Raw genomic sequence first — 21399 nt, 5'->3', positions numbered from 1 at the left:
TTGTCACAGTGACTAGAAACTGATAAACGAGGTCGTGCCCTGTCTGTGTTGGGGGCACACTCTTATCTAGACAGGCTACTGTGTGGCCCAGGCTCTCAGCTGGATAGACCCAAGTCCTCACCAAGAGGGATGAAAAGGGGTCCCCGCATTCTATACGGTGCATGCCCCCTCCCACGTGCCACTGGAGACCCGGTTTGGTAGGCCAAGAAGTATCTCCCCCATCCTTGCCTGCCCTGCGGGATACCGCCCGCTCTGCCGGGGAGGGGTCCTGGGAGCTTTGACCACATACCTGACCCCGATAGTGAACATGCTGAGAAGGGGTTTCCCCTGCACCCAGCCAACCAGCATCAGGAGACCTGCAAGAGACAGGACAGCATCAGTCTGGGCTCCTGTGTATCTCCAGTGTCTCCTTGTGCTTTCAGTGGCTCCCTGAGGGGCCCCCTCTGGGAACTCAAATCCTGGGAATAAGTAGTGACCTCAGGAGCTTGAAGCTACAGGGCTGGAAAGGAAGGAAGGCTTCACATTCCTGGCCCAATCTCCAGAACTGGGGGATTGGTGGTGGGGGGAGAGTAGTTCAAAAGGAATTAAGCTGGGTATGTAGGTGTAGTGAATCGTATTTATCCCAGTATTCTGGAGGCTGAGGCAGGAGGATAGCCATGGGTTTGAGGTCAGCATGGACCTTGTTTCAAATGAACAAAAACAAAGAGAAAAGAACCCATACCCACCCATCTTTTCTATTTAAAGAAAGCCCATTCTATTGGAAAATAAAATCCCATCTTAATCCTCTCCTCTCTCCCGCCCAAAAGATTCTGGCCAAGTTTAGGATGAAGACTCTAGTCTCAGGTTCACACTGGGTTGTCCTCATTTATATAGTTAGTCCTGTTAGTCTGTTGCTTTCTCTTGTTTTTGTTTCTCAGGGTTGGGGATGGATCCCAGAGCCACACACACACACACACACACACACACACACACACACACACACACACACACCAGCAAGCTCTCTACCACAGAGCCACGCCCCAACCCCTCGGGGTCACTGTTTTTTAAATACATCTTAAGTCCTGATTAAATTTCCTCTTTCTCCTTTGCTGGTCAGTTATCAAATGTTTGCTAAGCACTAGGCATTGTGCTGGGCCCTGGAGGTGTGGGGAAGAATTGGCCTGAGTCACCACTGGGAACCAAGAACAAATTCACAAGATGTTCCAGCAATAAAGAAAAGGACTGAGGGGTTGGGGATTTGGCTCAGTGGTAGAGCGCTTGCCTAGGAAGCGCAAGGCCCTGGGTTCGGTCCCCAGCTCCGAAAAAAAAGAACCAAAAAAAAAAAAAAAAGAAAAGGACTGAGAGATGTTGAGCCTGGACCCTGTTCTTTGTCTGTTGCTCTCTCACCCTCTCCATTGTCCAGCGTGCCTTTCTCTTCCTGAATAAGCTATCCCCACATCTCTCACCATTCACGAGCTTCTGGTCCAATTCTTAGTTCCAGGATATAAGAACCTGGAGCTCTCAATGGTTACCTTCCCCGATTGAAGTCTTTCCTCTAACAGTGTCATTATGGGATCGGAAGGGTCATGGAGGATGGGCCCCTTCCTAATGGCTCTGCCTGTAGCTCTTGGTAGAGACAGGGCATTCTGATCTGCTCCAAAGTTGAGACCATCACAGGCCCTTGTCTCTTCCCTTATGGGTTAATCCTGCTGGGGTCTGTCAATCACCAGCTAGAGACCAGAAGCCTTTCTAAGGAATAATTATCACCTTAAGGACATAATGCACGGTCCCTCCCTGGAAAATAACCGTACATCAATCCTCCACGGAGCCTCACCAGGCAACTCTGATGAGTTGGCCCCACTCCTGAGTCCTTGTAGGGATAATCTCTTGTGTATGTGTGAAGCATCATCTGTCAATAAAGAGCTGAATGGCCAATAAGCTGAGGCAGGATTAGTAGGTGGGACATTCTGCGGGGGTGGGGGTGGGGGTTGAGGAATCCTGGGAAATAGAGAAGCGTGAGAAGATTCCTCACTCAGACTCTGAGGGAGCAGACATTTGAAACTGAAGAGGCAGACATAGAATAGTATAAATGAGTTAATGTAAGTTTCAAGCTAGCAGGGCACAAGCCAAAATTATGGCCTAGGTATTTTTTCAATAACAATAATTCTCCCAGTTGTTATTTGGGAACTGGGGGTAGGTGGAAAAGCCCTAACTCAGAGAAGTAACATTTCCTTTCTATTCTTTTCTCTTTCTTTCGGGTACTGACCAAAGCCAGAACATTTTTCCCCTAGTGCTCTTGGCTTTCTTGTTCGCTTTCTGAAGCCCTGACCCTCTCTTTCTCCATGGAGGGACCTGTTGACCTCCATGGCAGGACATTCTGGTCTAACTCTAGAAAGACACGGGCATCTATCTTCCTCTCCCCTGACATGAGTCTCCCTGAAAGATGTTCCATTATTTTCTCTCAAATTCTAATAAAAACTGTCCTTGAGCTCTCTTCTAAACTCATTTAAAAATTATTTTACTGCTGGGTGGTGGGGACACACACCTTTAATCCCAGGACTTGGAAGGCAGAAGCAAGTGGATCTCTGTGAGTTTGAGGCCAGCCTGGTCTACAGAGTGAGTTCCAGGACACAGCCAGGGCTGCACAGAGAAACCCGGTCTTGAAAAAAAAAAAATCAATCAATCAATCAATAATTTTATTAATGAGACTAAGAACTCAAAGAGGGGACTTCAATTTCACTAGTATGGTGGTTTAAATATGGTTGGCCAAGGGAGTGGCACTATTAAGTGTGGCCTTGTTGGAGGAAGTGTGTCACTGTGAGGGTGGGCTCAGGGGCCCTCCTCCTAGCCACATGAGAGCCAGCGTTCCCCTGGCTGCCTTCCAGTCAAGACGTAGAACTCCCAGCTCCTCCTGCACCCTGCCTGTCTGGATGCTGCCGTGCTCCTACCTTGATGATAATGGACTGAACCTCTGAACCTGTAAGCCAGCCCCAATTAAATGCTGTCCTTATAAGAGTCGCCTTGGTCACGGTGTCTCTTCACAGCCATGGAAACCCTAAGACACCCAGAAATGTGTGGCACCCAACACAGAACCACTGAAGTTTCACCCGCACGGCCCTGCTGGGTCTGCAGAGCCCATCAGGAACCGAGTTCACTCACCGATGATGCCAAAGGAAAAGACGGTCAGTTGCTTGCCTAGCTTGTCCATGCTCTTCTGTAATGGAGTTTTAGGTGTCTGCAGGTCGAGGAGGAGGAAGCACTGTGAGTGATCTTGGGTACCATGCACATATGTTTGATAAACACAGTAAGTTTCTCTCTCTCTCTCTCTCTCTCTCTCTCTCTCTCTCTCTCTCTCTCTCTCTCTCTCTCTGGGGGGGTGTGGTGTGGTGTGGTGTGGTGTGGTGTGGTGTGTGTGTGGTCGAGTTCTAAGGATGACTTCCAGGAATTGGTTTTCTCTTTCCCGCGTGAGAGTCATAAGGTTTAGTGGGCTGTAAGTACCCCTACCCATTGAGCTATCCGGCCAGCACACGTGCTGAGTTTTAAGATTAAAAAACGAAAAAGTATGCTCCCAAATCCAATGTCCTCCGGCTTTCTGTAGGTGGGCAGGGCTGACTCTGGCTTAGAACAAGTCTGATGGAAGCGGTGGCTGGCTTTTCTCAGCCCTGCTTTTCTGCTTCCCTGAAGCCCTCCGCAGCCCCGCAGCCCCGCAGCCCCGCAGCCCCTACCTCTTCTGCCCGCATCATCTTAAAAACTTCTCCAAACTGAGACTGCTCCCCGGTTCCGATCACGACCCCCTGTGCGGAGGAGAGAGGGAGGTAAGGTAACGCGGGGCCTGGGGCCGCACTGGCAGGATCCGGGGCTCTGTTTACCTGACCCTTCCCGCACTGCACCAGCGTCCCCATGAAGACCACGTTGCTCAGGGTGCTGAGATCCCCGCCGCCCGCCAATGGGCTGTCTGTTTTGCTGCATGGCTCCACTTCTCCTGTGAAGCTGGATTCATCCACCAGGAGATCTGTGACCTGGGGGGGGGGGGGGGGGAGTGAGATCTTCAGATCCCCTCTTGCCCTTCAGAGGCCTTGAGGATTGGAACAGTACCCAAAGCTTTGACAGACGTTAGACAGGGAAGGGGCCTTGGAAAGCCAGACTCAGAAAAGCTTGGCACTCTGGGCTTCTCCTTAAAGACATGCAAATCTCACACCCTGCTTAATGCTATTTGCAACGTCAGAATCGGCAGAAAATGTGGCTCGACTGCTCGCTGGAACAGTTCTTTGCCTCTCCAAGCCCCTGGGCCTGCCTCCCACCCAGCACCTTTCACCACTGTGAGAGCCGGGTGGTAACTGAAGGCTTCACTCTGGATGTGGAATGAGCTTCTCCAGGGGTCTGTGTGTTGTCACTGAGCTGTATAGGGGGGGGACAGGCCCAGTGAGGTAGCTCAGCAGGTAAAGACGCAGGGCAGAGAGAAAAGCTGCTGTGGAGGCCGGGCAGAAGGACAGACCTCAGCTGAGACCTCAGGATGGGAAGGGCCAATGGGAAACAGTCCCAACAACACCTAGGAGACAGCAGTGTCTCTGGGTGGAGTCAGGCCTGGCTTGTAGCTGGGATCTTTCCTGTTTAAAACAGCTAATTCCTGTCCATTTAACCTTCAAGGTCAGCCCCAAAGCGGTTGTCTCCAAGGAGCCCTTCCTGCCCTCCGCAGTCGGGGCTGGGTTCTTGGGTCCCAGGTCTTTCCGTAAGACGCTTCCAACAGCCATTAAACAACCATCCCCAAGGACGGGCTCAGGCCTGTTCTTCCAGGCTGTAACCCAGGAGCCCAGGGTCATGTCTGTTCTCTGCTGTATTCTTGGTACTCAGTATAGAGCCCTGCACATAGAAACACAGGTCAACTGGGGCTGGCAGTGCTGGAATGCCATCCAGAACTTGGGCCCTTGAGGCAAGAGGACCAAAAGTTCAAAGCCAGCCTGGACAGTTTAGTGAAACCTGTCTCAAACTAAAATGCAAAGGCTAGAGGTGTCACTCAGTGGTTGTGTCACTCAGCGGTTGTCGTGGGCTTAGCATGCACAAGGCTCTGGGTCCCCACCTCAGTGTTGGAGGGCAGTGGGTGCAAGGGAGGGGCTCTGGAATGGATCCTCCCAAGACACTGACACCACCATCTTCAGAACATATAGATGTGTTCCCCAGTTTTGCAGAGGGTACTTGGCAGGTGCGACAGGCCCTCTGAAATGGGGAGCTGATACTGACTGTAAGGGTAATGGAATCCCAAGATCCTTGGGGAGGACAAGTGATCAGAGAGGGGCTAAGGGTTAGAAGGAGCCATAAGAATGCAGGGAACTGGCACCTCTGGTCACTGGGAAGCTCCTGGTCTCCAGAGCTGGGGGAGAAGGGAAGAGGGAGGAAGGAAAAGGGAGGAGGGGAGAGGGAGGAGCATGCTTTGCCTATACTTGGACCCTGGGCTCGTTACAGCAGCTGCTGGCACCTGGTAGGCAGAAGGGACATAGAAAGACAGCGGGACAAGAGTTGGGCAAGAAGAGCAGCTCAGGTTCAAAGCTACCCCAAGTGCCACCTTGGGAGGCTGTACAGCCCTATAGGCTATAAGGAGGTTCCAAGAGAGACTCCCACAGGGTCAATAGGCTCCTTAAATACAAGCATAACCACACGTGTTAATGCCAGGGAAACGCTGTAACAAATGTGTCTTTACGCAGCTTCAATTTGAAGGAATATCCAGGGTGTGCAGACAAAGCCAAGATGGCAGTAACATCACTAGGGGGGCCAAGCTGGTAGGGCTACACCACAGCTCACATGACTCTGGTGGCCTAGAGTGCAGTTTGCAGTCTATGATCATAGATAAAACACTGGTCTCCTCCCAGGAGCTTCTGACAGAGCCTCTGAACGAGAAGCAGCAGGTAGTTGTGGTGCAGAGGACACAGTCTCAGGGGATGAGGCAGGGGTTGGAAGAGACGTGAGTGAGTCCAAGACAGAACTGAGGACATACCCACATAGTGTAGTGTGACCAAGGCGGCTGTGCTGGAGGATGGAGCCCACAAAGGCTCTCTCCTTTCCTGGGCCACATGTGTGCTTCTGCTCACTCCCCTACAATCCTGCCCCTAGTAAGACCTCTCCATAAAGCTTACTTGGAGTTGTCTTCGCTTTAGACTCCACAGCCAGAAAGAATAGCCAAAGAACTTTTGCCTCTGTTCCCACTCAGGGGAGCAGAAGATAAGGCTTTGTGACACCATACAACTGTGCACAGGCTATTGTAGGTCCTGTCTTGAAGCTTCTGAACCTCCTGTTCCCGGAACTCACTGGTCAGGGCTGAGCACTCCCACGTCTCAGAGCTTAATGGCTGATAAAGGTTTTCTGCCTCGAATAAACAAAGCTATTGATTGTCCCAGGGAGCTGCAAAATGCCAACAGGGAGATGTGCGGGGCACGATGGTGTCATCTTTGAGTTCCCAATACGTGCAGGTGTTGCTGAAATAAACACGAGGCTGCGAGAGCAGGTAGCAGCAGTCCGGGTGATACTTAAACTGACCTGGAAGCCTGAAGTCTACTCAGGGATACGTAAGCTTAAATCACCCACCAATACCTGGGCTATTACAGGCAGCGGATTATCTGGTACTCTGAGCAGTCTGGACAAATGTCTGTTAGGTAGTGAGACGCTGGGCCAGCCCAAGGCTCTCCTGTTCCTCACACAGACTAAGTTTATGAGCCAGCCAGTGTCCCCACAGTTCTCTATCTACGAAGCTACTTAATCCTCCTACACTTTTTTTATTTATTTATTTTTTGGTTCTTTTTTTCGGAGCTGGGGACTGAACCCAGGGCCTTGTGCTTCCTAGGTAAGCGCTCTACCACTGAGCTAAATCCCCAGCCCCTACTTAATCCTCCTAACAGCTCCAGGCTGTTACCACCTCCTGTGATACATTTAAAGAAACTGAGGCATGAAGCGGGTAAGCAGAGAGCTCCAGGTTACTTCACACTTGGCATTTTAGGTGTTGAGTTCAAAACCAGCCTCATGTGCAGCCCCTCTCATGGCTGTGCCTCTTCGCCTTCCAAGAACACTTACAGCAGAAAGGGCTCAGAACTCCATGGATAAACCTCGGTTACTTTCCATTCATCTCACTGAGAGCCTAAGCAGTACTCGTTTGTTCTTGGGAGAATCTGTCGCTCGTGTGACTGCTGCCCAGTCCTTTCTCCAGAACGTAGCATCATCTTACACTGCCCCATGCATGGTACTAGAACAGACTAGAGGAGACAGCTTCACCAGGGTCACCAAACCAGACCTCTGCTGCACTTGATGGCTCTCTGCCTCAGTTTCCCTCTTTGCTATGAAGCAGCCCATAGCCCACCCAGTCCTGCCCTGGATGGTTTTAACATTGTCATCTGCTTAGTAAACCACATTCCCTGGTTGGGGAGATAGTTTAGTCAGTAAAATGCTTGCCTTGCTAGTACAGGGACCTGATCTGAATCCCAGACCCATGTAGGAAGAAAAGAGAGAAGACAATGACAAGGAGGAAGATGAGGAAGGGGAGAGGGAGGAAAAAAAAGGAGGAGGAGGAAGGGGAGGAGAAGCAGGGAGGGGAGGAGGAGGAAAAGGAGGAAGGGAAGAGGAAGAGGAAGGGAGGAGGAAAAGGAGGAGGAAGGGAAGAGGAGAAGGAAGGGGAAGAGGAGGGAGGGGAAGAAGGAGAAAAGGAGGGAGGGGAAGAAGAGGGAGGGGAGGAGGAGGAAGCAAAGGAGGAAGGGAGGAGGAAAAGGAGGAGGAAGGGAAGAGGAGGAGGGAGGGGAAGAGGAGGGAGGGGAGGAAGGGGAAGAGGAGGGGGAGGAGGAGGAAGAAGAGGGGGAGCAGGAGGGAGGGGAGGAGGATGCAAAGGAGCAAGGAAGTAGGAGGAGGAGGAGGAGGGGGTGGAGGAGGAGGAAGAAGGTAGTGGTGGTGGCCCGCAGCTGCTGGCACGGCAGTAGCACATAATGGTAATCCCAGAGCTAGGGAGACAGAGACAGGCAGGTCTGCGGGGCTAACTGTTCAGCCAGTTGAGGCTATTTAGCGAGCCCTGGGCTCAAGGAACACAGTGTCTGAGAAATGACACCCAAGATGGTTCTGCAGCCTCCAGGCTCGCATGCACACACACAAGCTTGCACACATAATGCACAAACCCCCACATACCCAAGATGTGTTAGGCCAGTGTTGGCTGCCCCCCCCCATGCCATGCAGCTGTGTTTCCAGCTCCCTAGAGGATACTCAGCTAAAAGAACAGATTATAATAAATGGTCTCTCAGTCTCTATCTGTCTCTCTGTCTTTCTCAAGAGAGAAGACAATTACTAATATTTTTGGACCAGTGTTGACTATGAGTAACCCATCTGGAATGGAAGCCACACAGCCAGGGGAACCTCAGTTCTAGAAGAAAAAGCTGTTGGGTAATGGTAGATTTGGGGGTCTTGTCCCTGCCACTGCCTGTACACCAGGGCCAGCAGGCTACAGAGTCGAGTGGCGCTCACCTCAGTGAGTCGGATATCGGCAGGGATCCGGTCTCCCATGGACAAGGACACAACGTCTCCTGGAACCAGGTCTCGGGCGAGCATGTGCCGGAGCTTGCCGTCTCTCAGGCTGTGTGGGAGAGGAGGCAGCATGGTGACCCCCCATTTCATGCCCTCTGACAACTAGATGAACAGATCGACTTGGCATTTTTATTGAAGGCAAACTCTCGAGACCTTTCAGTCCCACTTTTTAAACTCTTGTATCTCAGAATACTTTGGGAAGACATATGACTACTGAGAGGCCCTGGGTCTCCTGAGAAACAAGGCTACTGGCTCTGGAAGGTTCAGTGGGCAGAGGCCATCTAGTTATGGCCTTCAAATGGCACCTGGGAAAACACACTTGATGCTGAGATGTCCTGGCTTGGAGGCCAGGAAGGAAGGATGCCGTCAGGGCGGTAGCTTCAATGCCTGGGACGCCTGGCCCTCCTCAGTGCATAACTCCACACCTATGACTGTATGGGGGAGGTTTCTACTGCAAATGTCCTCCTTCTAGTTCTCCTAGCTCAGCAGCTAAGGAGAGCTAGGACAAGGTCTCTGCCCAAACCCTCCACTCAGGCCTTAAGCACACCTGTTTCCGTGGTCTTTGTAGACCTTGACAGATGGAGTAGGAAACCCCTTCCTCCTGGCAGGAGACTTGATTTTGCTTAGGCCTTCTCCCTCCTCTACAGCCACCCATCTATTTAGCTAGTGGGCCATACCTGGGTATGATCATCAGAGTGGTTCCCTCTTTGCCTGTGACAGGCTTAGACATGAGCACATCACAGAGCCCCTGACTGGTGAGACACGAGGCATTGGCTGGAACTTGTGAGAAAAGTTTCCTTGCCCTGTACACACAGTCTCTTCGGTGGGACCTTAATATGTTTGTGACCGTGATGGCTGGAGCTGTGGCAGCCACCTTGGACCCTCTAGGGAAGCCAGTCAGAATGAGGAGGCAAGGCCAAGCCCATGGCACCGTGTCAATCAACCCCCACTCTGATCCCTTGCTATGACATGATATCGTTTCCTTGTGTTCTGCACAATAAAATTTTCCATTCTTTGTAGCCAAGAACACCAGGTTCACTCCTGCTGTTCCACAGGTTCTTCCTTCAGTGTCCTCCCTGCCTTCAGTGTCCTGTCAGGGTTGCCTGGTAAGAATCAGAGCTGTCCTTGTCCCCCCACACCCCTGCCATCCCCCTGTGGGTTATGTTGGTTTGATGGTTTGGGATTTGGAAGTGGTGAGCACCGGCTGCTTCCCATTTATCCCGTCTCTTGCCTCACAACACTGTCTTTACTCATGAGGAGGACGCCGAGTTCTCGGAGGCCTGCAGTTACCCCCACTCCTCTCACCAGTGTGGTCTCCTTGCCGAGCACCTCATCGGGTCCTTGGCCCTGCTTTGAAAGGGAAACGATCTCTGAACTGGTCTCAGGGCTCTCGCTAACGCACCAAACTATGGAAAGGTCAAGACTTGGTATTTAAGCTTAAAGTCCGGTCATCATCATAGATCACTCATTTCTGGATGCTCAGCAGATAATGTCACCTGTCTGGGTTTCTAACAGCCTCGCTTTTCAACAGTGAGTAAAACCAGATAGTAATTGTCCCTTACAACTCCTGGGATGTTCATCCTGCCTATGGGTCATATTTCCCTCACCATCCCAACTGTGCCCCTCTTCCTCAGTCTTGCATTTGTCTGTCACTGTGTCTGTCTGTCTGTTACATGCAACCCATAACTGCTGGCACCTTGGAAGAACAGATAGACCCATGACCCATGAGGCTTTCTTCTCATCTAAAGCCCCAACTCATGCCGTGAGTGTTCCTGAAAACCTCTGGGCAGGCTCAGATCTGAGCTGACTGTCTTGAGTCTCCTAACATCTGAGGCCATATGGAACCTCTAGTCCTCCATTATGATCAGCACAGGTACTGAGGAGACCCAGCCACATGTGGGGCCCTCAGTCAGGTCTGTGGGTGAGCTACTTCAGTTCTCAGGGTAGCTTGTGAATTCTACATGATGCCCTTAAAAGCTGGCCCCAGAGCCAGAAGATGGCTCAGTAAGGTCAAACCTGACTACCTGAGTTTGACCCCTAGAAGCCCATGGCAAGAGAGAACTGGCTCTCCCAAGTTGACCTTACACATACCACGGCATGCAACACTGATTCAAATACACACAAATAAGTAAATGTTTAAAGAAACGTAGTTGGCCCCTAATGTATTCAGACTCCTCTCTATCCAAGCACCTCATCTGGTCTACATGCTTACTTTAATAAAATCAAAGGACAGATAATAAGGACTCTGCCTCCCCAGTCAGCCACACTTGGGGCTCTTCTTAGAAACCATGGCTAGAGACCCCACATTGTTCAGAGCCGGTTAGACGATACTTCCAGAAGTTTCTACTGATGCATGTTGCCCTAGGTCGAAGGGCTGTGAAGGACAGATGGGTGCTTTTGTTGTTTTTAAAAATTTTCCTTTTTAAACATCATTGATGGGAGCTGGGGACAGAAATAGTAGAGGAGTTGCATGTGGGCTGGCCAGAGGCCATCACCTGCCCAGAGTTCTGATCCAATTAAAGAGAGAACACCTTTGTGGTGGTTCAAATGAGAATGGCTCCCACAGTCTCATACGTTTGAATGCTTGGTCCCAGTTTATGGATCTGTTTGGGAACGATTAGGAGGTGTGGCCTGGTTGGAGGAGGTGTGGCCTGGTTGGAGGAGGTGTGGCCTGGTTGGAGGAGGTGTGGCCTGGTTGGAGGAGGTGTGGCCTGGTTGGAGGAGGTGTGGCCTGGTTGGAGGAGGTGTGGCCTGGTTGGAGGAGGTGTGGTCTTGGAGGAGGAGGTGTGGCCTGGTTGGAGGAGGTGTGTCACTGGGGGGATTTTAAAAGCTCATGCTATCCTTCTCAGCTGGCTGGCACTCTTGGGCTTGCTCTCTCTCTGTACCTCCCTCCCTCCCCCGCCCCATGGTCGTTGACTCTGTGTCTCAAATGTAAGCTCTCAGTCACCTCCGGTGCCACGCCTATCTGCCTGCTGCCATGCTCCCTGCCACTGTGATTATGAACCCCCCTTCTGAAACAGTGACCCCTAGTAATCTCCTCCTTTATGAGTTGCCTTGGTCATGGTGTCTCTTCACAACAATACAACAGTGACTAGGACTGCCCTCCACATGCAGCCACACCAGTCAGCCCCGGGCTCTGTGGCTGGGCGAGTTACTGCCCCAGCTTAACTTCGGCATTCTTGGCTCCTCTCCTCAGGCAAGACTCAGGTTTCTGCTTTATTTTCCAAGCTCTTCCCCCCAATCCCTGCCAAGTCAAGCTAGGCCCAATGCCAGAGCAGAGGTTCAGAGAGGTGGAGCCTCCTGTCTGTGGTCACACAGCAAACAACCACCAAGGCAGACACCAGGTCTCCTCACCCGCAGTGAGACCAAGACAGCTCTCCCTACGTCACACCACGAAGGTGACAGCATTGGCCAGGCATTTGTCAAACACATCAGCTCCTTCCGTGGAGCCCTGACTTACCAGTTGCACTCTGGAGGTACTAGCTTGGTGAGCTCTTCCAGAGACTTCTCCGACCTGTACTCCTGGCAGGAAGCACATCAGATGTGCTGTTCAAGGGTGGGACCCCCGACAAATGCCCACCACGTCCCAGCTACTCCTCCCAGATGGGACTCGGGATGTACGCACCTGGATGAAGCCAACAGTCACCACGATGAGGACGGCCTAGAAGACAGGATGCCGGGAGGGGGGTATGAGCCCGACTTACAGTGAGGCTCTGGCTGCACTGCTGGGCACAGGGGCTCTGAATACGCACTGTGCTCCAAGCCCAGTGCTGCAGACCTGTGGTCCAAGGCCTATGTGTAACATATATTTATATATATATATATGTATATATTATATATTTATAGGCTGATTTTGTGTGTCAACTTGTCACAAGCTGGAGTTATCATAGAGAAAGGAGCCTCCCTTGAGGGGTCCCATGAGACCCAGCTGTAAGGCATTTTCTCAACTAGTGATCAAGGGGGAAGGGCCCAGCCCTCTGTGGGTGGTGCCATCCCTGGGCTGATAGTCTTGGGTTCTATAAAAAAGCAAGCTGAGCAAGCCAGGGGAAGCAAGCCAGTAAGTAACATCCCTTCATCCCTTCATGGCCTCTGCATCAGCTCCTGCTTCCTGACCTGCTTGAGTTCCAGTCCTGACTTCCTTTGGTGATGAACAGCAATGTGGAAGTGTGAGCTGAATAAACCCTTTCCTCCCCAAATTGCTTCTTGGTCATGATGTTTGTGCAGGAACACAAACTCAGAGAGAGAGAGAGAGAGAGAGAGAGAGAGAGAGAGAGAGAGAGAGAGAGAGAGAGAGAGAGAATGTGTGTGTGTGTGTGTGTGTGTGTGTGTGTGTGTATTCATTCCAATACCACAACCTGGCCTTCACCACCAGCTGGACTCTCCCCTTTTAAAACTAGAGCCCAAACAACCTCTTCAGAGATGTTTCTTTTTGGCATTTGGTTGCAGCAAACTAAGGGGGAGCGACTGCATTTATAACACAAACACTCAGACCTCACAGGGAGGGGAGAGGACGGCAAACAGCCTGCCCCAAATAGACCCCTTCAGGCTGTGTGGCTGCCTATGCCACACAGACCCCTCAATGCTGGCAGAAAGGCAAGTGGTGGACTTGCTTGTTTTTATCTGTCCCTTTCTTACTTTGCTCACAGTGAACTCCCACCCCCTTTTATCTTGTGGAATAGCTGGGCTAGGGAGATGGCTCCATTGGTCACATGCTTGCCTTGTGGATATGAAGGGCTTAGTTTGATCCCCGGAACCCAAGTAAAAAGCCAGGCGCAGGGGTGCATCCCTGCAGCCCCAGCACTGGGGAGGCAGAGACAGGTGGAATCCTGGGACTTGATAGCTAGACAGCCTAGCCTACTTGGTGAGCTTCGGGCCAGTGAGAGACCTTGTCTCAGAGAACAAGATGAATGGTGCCTGAGGAATGAGGTCGGCCTACGGGTGCACACGTGTGTTCCCACACGCATGCATTCATACATATGCAAACCATGATCATTTTTTTGGAAAGATGGATGCAGCAGGCACGGCCAGCCCTGAGCATCCCAGTCCAGGAGTGGAGGCCACCAGTCACTCACCAGGGCAATGCTGATGGCGTCTTCATACTCTTTGGTGAGGACGCTCACCACGGATGAGCCCAGCAGCAGCAGGATCAGGGGGTTCCTGAACTGAAAGATGAACCACAGAACCTTCATGCCACAGAAGCCAGCGGAGGTTTCTACCTGCAGCTGTTGGGCAGCTCAGACCTTCCCGTGAGGCCAGGCTTCCAATCCTCCCTACACAGGGGGCTGCTCAACCCATTATTCCTCCTCTGTAGGTAGGTCTACCATTGACAGACCTGTGGGCTAATCCTGACTCTGTCCTCACCCAGACCTGGTCCTGACTTTGGGTTCTTTGTCTCGTCTGGGTACACATCTCCCTTCAAGGCTGTCTTTGGGATACACGGTAAATGCCCATCCTGGCTACCACCAGCAAACACTCCTCTCTTGCTGCAACAGACCCCCCCCCAACCCTGTGTACCACAATCACCCCGTCCTGTGATAACATCTGGGGACTCTAGTGATGTTCCTCTTAGCCCCCACACGTGTCACCCCATGCTACTTAGGCACTGAAGTCCCAAAGATCTCTCCAAAGAACTTTCCACTGGTGGTTTGCCTGTCGATCTCTCATGCTGTGACAACTTATGTTACAGAGAATCGAACGGAAGTACGAACACACTAAAGACCAGACAGCAGAGCCGAGGAGATCAGGGGGATCTTAAGCAGATCTCTGCCTCTGAGCTTCCCAGCGGCCAAGGCACAAAAGGAAATATGGCTCGGTGCATGGGTCCCACAGCCCGTGAGGAGCACTGCAGTGTGTGTTGGTGTGACACATGACGGGGCTAACCCCACCATCACCTCTGGAGCTGTCACGTTTATCCAGGTGAGTTGAGGTAGTTCACACAGCAGCCCTGAGTTGGCCCTAGCAGATGCCTCTTCCACACCAGAGGCACAAAGACACTTTGATCCTACCACCCCATCTATACTTGACAGCTGGGAGATGACAGTCCTGAGATCACAGGCCTCGCCTACCCTGGTGATGTCACAGTGTTTTCATGATCCAGCACGGGCTCCAGTGGTGTGACAAGAACTCAGGAATCTTGGTTTTCCCTGCCTGTTTCCACCATCGACTCACAATGTGGACCTACCTCCGACTTCTTCCAGCCTCCAGCTTCCAGTTCCTAGTGCATAGGAACTCTGTCTTTTTCTCCTCTCCCTTTCCCTCTCCGCTCCCTTTCCCTCCCCTTCCCTTGTTTCTCTTTCATTTTCATTTTTTGAGATGGGGTCACCTTAGCTCAGTTTCCCCTCAGACTTGCCACATGGTCAAGAATAGGCTTGAATTCTTGGTCCTTTTCATGTTCAAGTGTCTGTGCCATGCCTGGTTACTTTAAGTTCTCTGGGTCAGCATCTCACTCTCTAGCGTAGGCTGACCTAGAACTCACAGCAATCCTTCTGCCTCAGCCTCTTGAGTGTTAGGATTCCATGAAAGAGTCTCCATGCCCAGTTGCTGCTGGCTCTTTGGAGCCATGGTACTGAGAGTAGCCTGCCCAGGGCTCAGTAAGTGGCCAAGGCCGGTGAAACCAGGAGGATATGGTAGGATTTGGTACTGGTGGAATGGACAAACATTGGCTGTGCAACTCCAGGAACGGCTCCTGACCCAGCAGGAAGTTCCTCCTCCTCCTCCCTAGGGCTGCAGGGAGGAGGAATGGGAAGGGATAGGAGTAGTTGGTCCTTGGGATGCTTTCAAGTTCTGGAATTGGGTGTGAGACACATAGGGTGGGGTCTGCTGGCAAGGAGAAGGGACCTGATCTCCACAAAGCCCAAGACCTACTCCAAAGCACACAGATCCATCCAGTGTGCTCCACAAGAACAATGTCATAGGATACTGATGTCTCCTTCCCAGAGCCCACCACGTTCCAAAGATTATCACAAGCCACATAAAGGGACCAGCCACCCAAAGCTATGAGTGGGTCTTGTTCATAGCCTTTCTGAGACTCAGCAGCCAGTCCTCTGGTCACAGAGGACATAAAGGAGGTTTCCCCCGTGGCTGCCTCATAGCAGTTTAGTGGCTGTAAGGAAGGGGTGAATGTATGCAGGGTGCACAGAGAGAAGCTGTGTGCCCATAGGACCATGGACTCCAGTCACTTAACATAGGTATGTCCTTGAATTTATAGAGGACGGAGATACGTGAGCCAGCCCTTAGCCCACGAAAGAGACGGAGAGAGAGTCTTTGGCACGGGTGTGGGGGGGAGGGTCCTGAGAAGTGTTGCAGGGAGCCTTCAGTGTGTAAGCAGAGGGCTCCAGAGGAAAAAACAGGGTGAGCATCTAGTAGAAAGCCAATGGGGCAGAGCTGTTTTAGTTCCGTCTGGTCTGCGCCTCCCTCCTTGGGCTCTAACTTCCGGCAGCCTCCACCGTCTGGACAATGACTCTTCTGGGTTTGGCCAGATCCACCCCAAAACCTATAAACCAATTTTGGTGCCAAAAGCGTCAATGCAGGGCACTAAGAACTGGGAAGCCTTCTAGGTAAAGCCCACTTGAAAAGGTGCTTCCCGAACTGTGATTGGACCTTGGACCAATCAATCAAGAAAGCTTTAAACAGAACCAATCAGAGGCCAGCTGCAGCTTAAGGGCAGCCCTGAAGTCTACAAACAGGAAGTGGGGAGGCCTAGCCTGTATGAGAAATGAAGAAGGGAGCGCCACTACCTGGAGGCCTCCGGTGTTGGAGTACTCTGCCTGGTCGCTGGGATTGAGAATTGGCACTGGGTTGGGGGGAAAATACAGACTTCTAAACCAGAACTGGCAGCTGTGGTCATACCCTAATGGTGGCTACGCATTTGACTTGTAGATCATCGGTCAGCACCAGACCAGCTCGGACCTCATCAGCTAAGATGGGCTAGTACCCAGGGACAGACAGGCTGCAGGGTATGAATGCCCTCAGCATCGCAGCCTAATGCTGTGGGACTTTGAGTTTCTGTACCCAAGATGATCAGGTAAACTTGAAGTTCAGAACCACAGGGGTGTGTCTGTGCCTCTGTCTCTGCCTGACCCCCTCCCCCGTATGTGTGTGTGTGTGTGTGTGTGTGTGTGTGTGTGTGTGTGTGTGTGTATGCGTGATCTTTTACTAGCCTAGAGCTCACTAAGTAGGCTAAGCTGGCTGGATCCACCTGTCTCCACCTCCCTGGTACTAGGATTTCAACCACACAGCACCATATTCAGCTTTGAACTGAGTAGGTTCTAGAAGCCAAATGCCATGTGCTCGTGTGGCAAAACCACTTTACCGGCCGAGCTGTCTCTCCAGCCTGACAGTACCTTCTTCACTTTTATAGTCTCTTGAGGAACACTCCTTCTTAATTCTTTCTTGGCCTTCTGAAATGCTCTTTTGCCAGGAGATCCCATGTGTCTCTCTTTGCTTCCTCTGGCAAATCCGTGTGCCATGGGGAAAGGTTTCCTGCTCCCCGGCCAAGCTCCCCCGCCCCTTTGCAAATGGCTTTAGGGGAATGATAAAATAAAATGACACAATTTATTTACTCACCATTCAGCATGCAAGTGTCCCTAGTGTCTTTGGTTTCTAGTAAGGGTTATAATCACCTATGTGTTATGGCCACCTACGTCTTATGGTCACTTAGGCAAGGTTCCTCCTGGAGGCTCTGGGCATCCAAAAGGACAAAACTGTTTATCTTGAAACTTATTCATTCGACACCCTAGGTGCAACCCATCCAAGGACACCCAGGATCAATATTTAAAGAATGAATGCTTGGCCCGCCCTTCCTGGCCAGTGCCCCGGGTGACCACAGAGAAGGATGTCTTGTCCCTACCTGATCCAGGTATTTCTTCCACACAGGCTCAGTGTTATCAGTGACAAACTCGTTCCAGCCATGGACCAGCCTACGCTGGGCTACTGCAAATTCTGACAGGCCGCTGTCCAGGTCCACCTAGAAGGAGATAGGAATGTAGGGTGAGCAGTGCCAGCTCCAGCGAGGACCAAAGAGTGAAGTCACAGGTGCCTGGTGAGAGCCAGCATCTTCTGGGGCCGGGAGGGGACTAGGAAAGTGGGCTTGTCCCTGGAGGAGAAGACACTTGAAAGGGGAGGGAGGGCCTCTCCCCTGCACACCAGCACATAAGGTCCCATAACCCTTTGCCAGGTCTCATATCTGAGAGAAATGCCCTCACTGACCAGGTTGTCCCCATAGGAGTGTTCACGAGTTCTCTTAAACAATCGGACCAATTCTATCCACACACACATGCACAGGCACATGCACACGCACACACTAGGGCTTCACACCCATTTCCCCGACCTTCCTCTTGCTCGGAGGATACCAAAAACACATTCCTCTTCCGCATGTCTACACACCATGGACCCCACCAAAGCCAATACCCTCTGGCAAATTGATGTCACCCACATTCCCCAAATCGGCTGACCCAAAATACATCTTCATTACTGTTGACACATACTTTCATTTCATCTGGGACTACAGCCGAATGGGAGGCGAAAATCACTGCCAGTCAGGTTCTGACTCAACATCAAACCATTCCCAACATAGACATTGACTATGACGACACTGTTCCTTTATAAAACAAAAGGGAGGGGCTGTGAGACCCCAGTGGCCTAGGGCTACAGAGGAAGGGTTGAGAGAGCTTCAACCCTGCATACCTCAAACTCGAGGATGCCAGGAATTGGCAACCTGGCAACCTCCCAACCTGGCCCCATAAAGCCAGCTCCCCAACCGTCAACCATCCTAAGAATTTATTACCCCACCAGTTTGACCTTATGAGCTTCCCCTCCCCACCACCTACAAGTCCCTGAGAAGCATCTTCATCTACAGCCTTACCCTGGCCAACGGTACAGGACCACACAAACCTTGCCTCAGAGACCCTGGCCACCGTTCCATGGGCATAAATACCACCCCTCAATAAAGGAACCAGTTCTCTAAGCTGTTCCCAGGTGTCGTCATTGTCTACACGCTCAGTATTTACCACGATCCTCATTGCACTCACCCACACCCAGCTAAGCTTCCCTCCCTCCACTCCAGCTCGGTGTGCCATGGCCTGGTTACCCCAAAGAGGAAGCAGACACTGGGCGCCTATACACACAAATCCCCCTACATGTACACTGACGTACATCCCAATACCTATGCACAGGTACACATCTGCGCATGTAATACATATAATATGCACACATAAACACCCCTACCCACACATGTGATTCATGCATATGTGCATGCACACAACATACCAATACATACATGTACACATACAAACATGCATGCACACATGTGTACACGCATGTAACCAGTCTGCTTAGTGTTCCAAGTAACATAAGCTAAAGATAGGATGTTGGCATCATCCTGTGGCCCCAGGGGTTGGACTCCTAGGCCAGGGTTGGTGCCTCTCCTACACTGCTCACAAATTCTAATTCCCTCAGGCACTCGTGAGAATGTGTCTGTAGCTGGCATCTCCACACCATAAAAGATGAAGAGTGAGAGACAGGCGTGGCAAAGAAGTTGAGCCCCAATGAGAAGAGGCTGGAGAGAGCCAGGCTGAGCAGTTTCCTCACAGTTTCCGTTCTCATCATTGACAAAGGAGCATCGGATGGAAGGACTCTAGCAGGGGCTGAAGCGGGTGGCTCCTGGGACAGGGGCACCGCTGACTGAGATTTTGTGCAGAAATCCAAATTACTCCACACCCATAGCTTTGTGGTGCTTTCTCTCAATCCACAAACTACCTCACGATGGTATCGGAGACGTGCTGGCTCACCTTGTTGACTTGACAGGACTTAAAGTGCCTGTGAAATCAATTCGGGATATGTCTTATGAGGGCATTTCCAGAGAGATCTAACTGAGGTAGGACCCACCCTGAATGTACATAGCTCCATCCTGAGTGGGAGGCCCAGGTAAGCATCAGCATCCGACTCTCTCTGCTTCCTGGCTCAGAGGCAGTGAGACCGGCTGCCTCACGCTCTGTCTCTATGTCTGCACTGTACCTGGAAGTCAGTATAGCCCTCACCCCATAAGCTGCACTGTCTTTCACGACAGATATAAAATAGACACCGTGACAAAGTTCTTACGTGGAAGGTTCTGGCCAACTCCTCCTTGCTGCATTTGCACGCTTCCCTGGGTGGCAGGGCTGCGACTGCCTTTTCTCTTTCGATAGCTTTCAGCTCGTACTGTTCATCAATCTGTGGAGAGAGCAGCGCAGCGGGTGAGCACAGGATATCTCGCTAGGGGGCCTCGGGTAAAGCGGGGCACACATATGCAAGATAAACATTCATCAAGTACATGAGCCAACCCTTGAGATCTGCTTCTACATCAGGAGACAGGTGGCTTCAGTCCCCAAGCTCCCTCGCCAACCAAAGTGATTTTCCCAGTGTGAACTCTCCAGAGACAGTCATATGCCCAGCACCGGCCATCTGTGCTTTCTCTCCGTGTCAGTGACGGTGCAGGATGCCACACTGCTCTTTCCACAGGTGCTCAGGTCTCCTCAGCACAGTTAGATTCAGCTCCCAGCCATCCTGCTAGGGGCCTGTGGGGTTTCCTTATAGCCATTGGCTAATACTGACACATCTGTCTGGAAATAACCTTTTATGTCATTGTTATTATTATGTTCTTGTTTGTGTGTGTGTGGTGGTGGTGCTGTATGAATATGTGTGTTATTGTATGTGTGTATGGTATATGTATGGTATGTTTTTATTATTATATTCTAGTGTATGTATTGGTATATGTGTGGTGATGTATGAGTATGAATGTCGTATGTGTGTATAATATGTGTATGGTGTGTTTTATTATATTTTGGTGTGTATATGGTATATGTGTGATGTGTGTATGTGTAGTGTACACATACACATGGTCAACATGTGTGTGTAGCATGCATCATACATGTAGTCAACATGCATTATAGTATGCACATACACATGATCAACGTACTTGTGTAGTGTGTGCATACATGTGGTCAACATATGTATGTAGTGTGCACACACATGTAATCAACGTGTATGTATAGTATGCACATACACATGGTCAACATGCATGTGTAGTATGCACATACATGTGGTCAGCATGTGTGGGTAGTATGCTCATGCATATAGTCAACATGCATGTATAGTGTGCACATACATGTGACATGGTCAACATGGTATTTTCCATCACTGTGTTCACTGTTTTTTAGGAGACAGGGCTCTCACTGAAGCAAGGATTCACATATTGGTGAGTCTGGTTGGCCGCTGAGCCCTGAGGCTCCACCTGGTTCTGCATTCCTCTGCCTGGGGTTAGGTTACAGGCGTATTACACATGTGTACCACCCTACTCATGCCTGTGTGGAACATGGTCTGTATATCAAAGCACTTTGCTGTCTCAATGATCTGTCCAGCGTACGAAACAACTTCTTTAACAAGATTAGGGTGACATTTTACATGTTCAAAACCCTGAAGCCTCACCACAGGAATTCTGGTTAAACATAAACTGAAGAGAGTGCCTCTGGTGGCAATATGTGGTATCACACCCTAGTTCTACAAGCTTTTATAAATAATTCCAGGAAAGGGGTAGAGGCCATCTGTTAGGTTCTCCAGGCCTGAGGTCCATGCACAGAACCCAAGGCACAACAAATGCCCAGAGGCCTGGGACACTGTGACAATAGACAGACCTCAGTGCCAGGGCAAATCAAGATGTTTACAGTGTTCTTCCCAGAATTCTGACACCAGGACATGATAACATCTTTTCCTTCTCAGGCCATCACTGAGAACTGGGAAGGAGGAAGGAAAGAGGTGGTGACATCTTCCTTCAGCTGAGGTAGAGTCCAAGTTCCTCTTCCTTTCTCACCGAGGCAGTACCCCACCAAGAGTTAGTGC

At 51.0% G+C, this 21399-nt stretch overlaps 1 protein-coding gene and 1 long non-coding RNA gene across 3 annotated transcripts in view; one reads left to right on the top strand and one right to left on the bottom strand.

Annotated features, from left to right (window-relative positions):
* Atp2c2 (ATPase secretory pathway Ca2+ transporting 2) overlaps positions 1-21399 on the bottom strand; it is a 57270-nt gene that overhangs the window by 18406 nt on the left and 17465 nt on the right. The window contains 10 exon segments of one of the 2 annotated variants that reach the window (NM_134462.1): positions 290-356; positions 3139-3214; positions 3705-3773; positions 3849-3998; positions 8467-8575; positions 11987-12048; positions 12152-12187; positions 13599-13688; positions 17375-17491; positions 19624-19734. In NM_134462.1, the coding sequence (NP_604457.1) occupies positions 290-356; positions 3139-3214; positions 3705-3773; positions 3849-3998; positions 8467-8575; positions 11987-12048; positions 12152-12187; positions 13599-13688; positions 17375-17491; positions 19624-19734 (887 nt within the window). 2 annotated transcript variants of the gene reach the window in all.
* On the top strand, positions 15764-20133 carry LOC102549202 (uncharacterized). Its single transcript, XR_001842324.3, has 3 exons — positions 15764-16549; positions 17401-17566; positions 18982-20133. It is a non-coding gene; the product is annotated as an uncharacterized LOC102549202 (long non-coding RNA).

Source organism: Rattus norvegicus, chromosome 19 (assembly GCF_036323735.1).
Source record: "Rattus norvegicus strain BN/NHsdMcwi chromosome 19, GRCr8, whole genome shotgun sequence".
NCBI classification, from domain to species: domain Eukaryota; kingdom Metazoa; phylum Chordata; class Mammalia; order Rodentia; family Muridae; genus Rattus; species Rattus norvegicus.
Note: the sequence above shows the minus strand (reverse complement) of the source record. Positions and strands in the feature narration are given on the sequence as shown.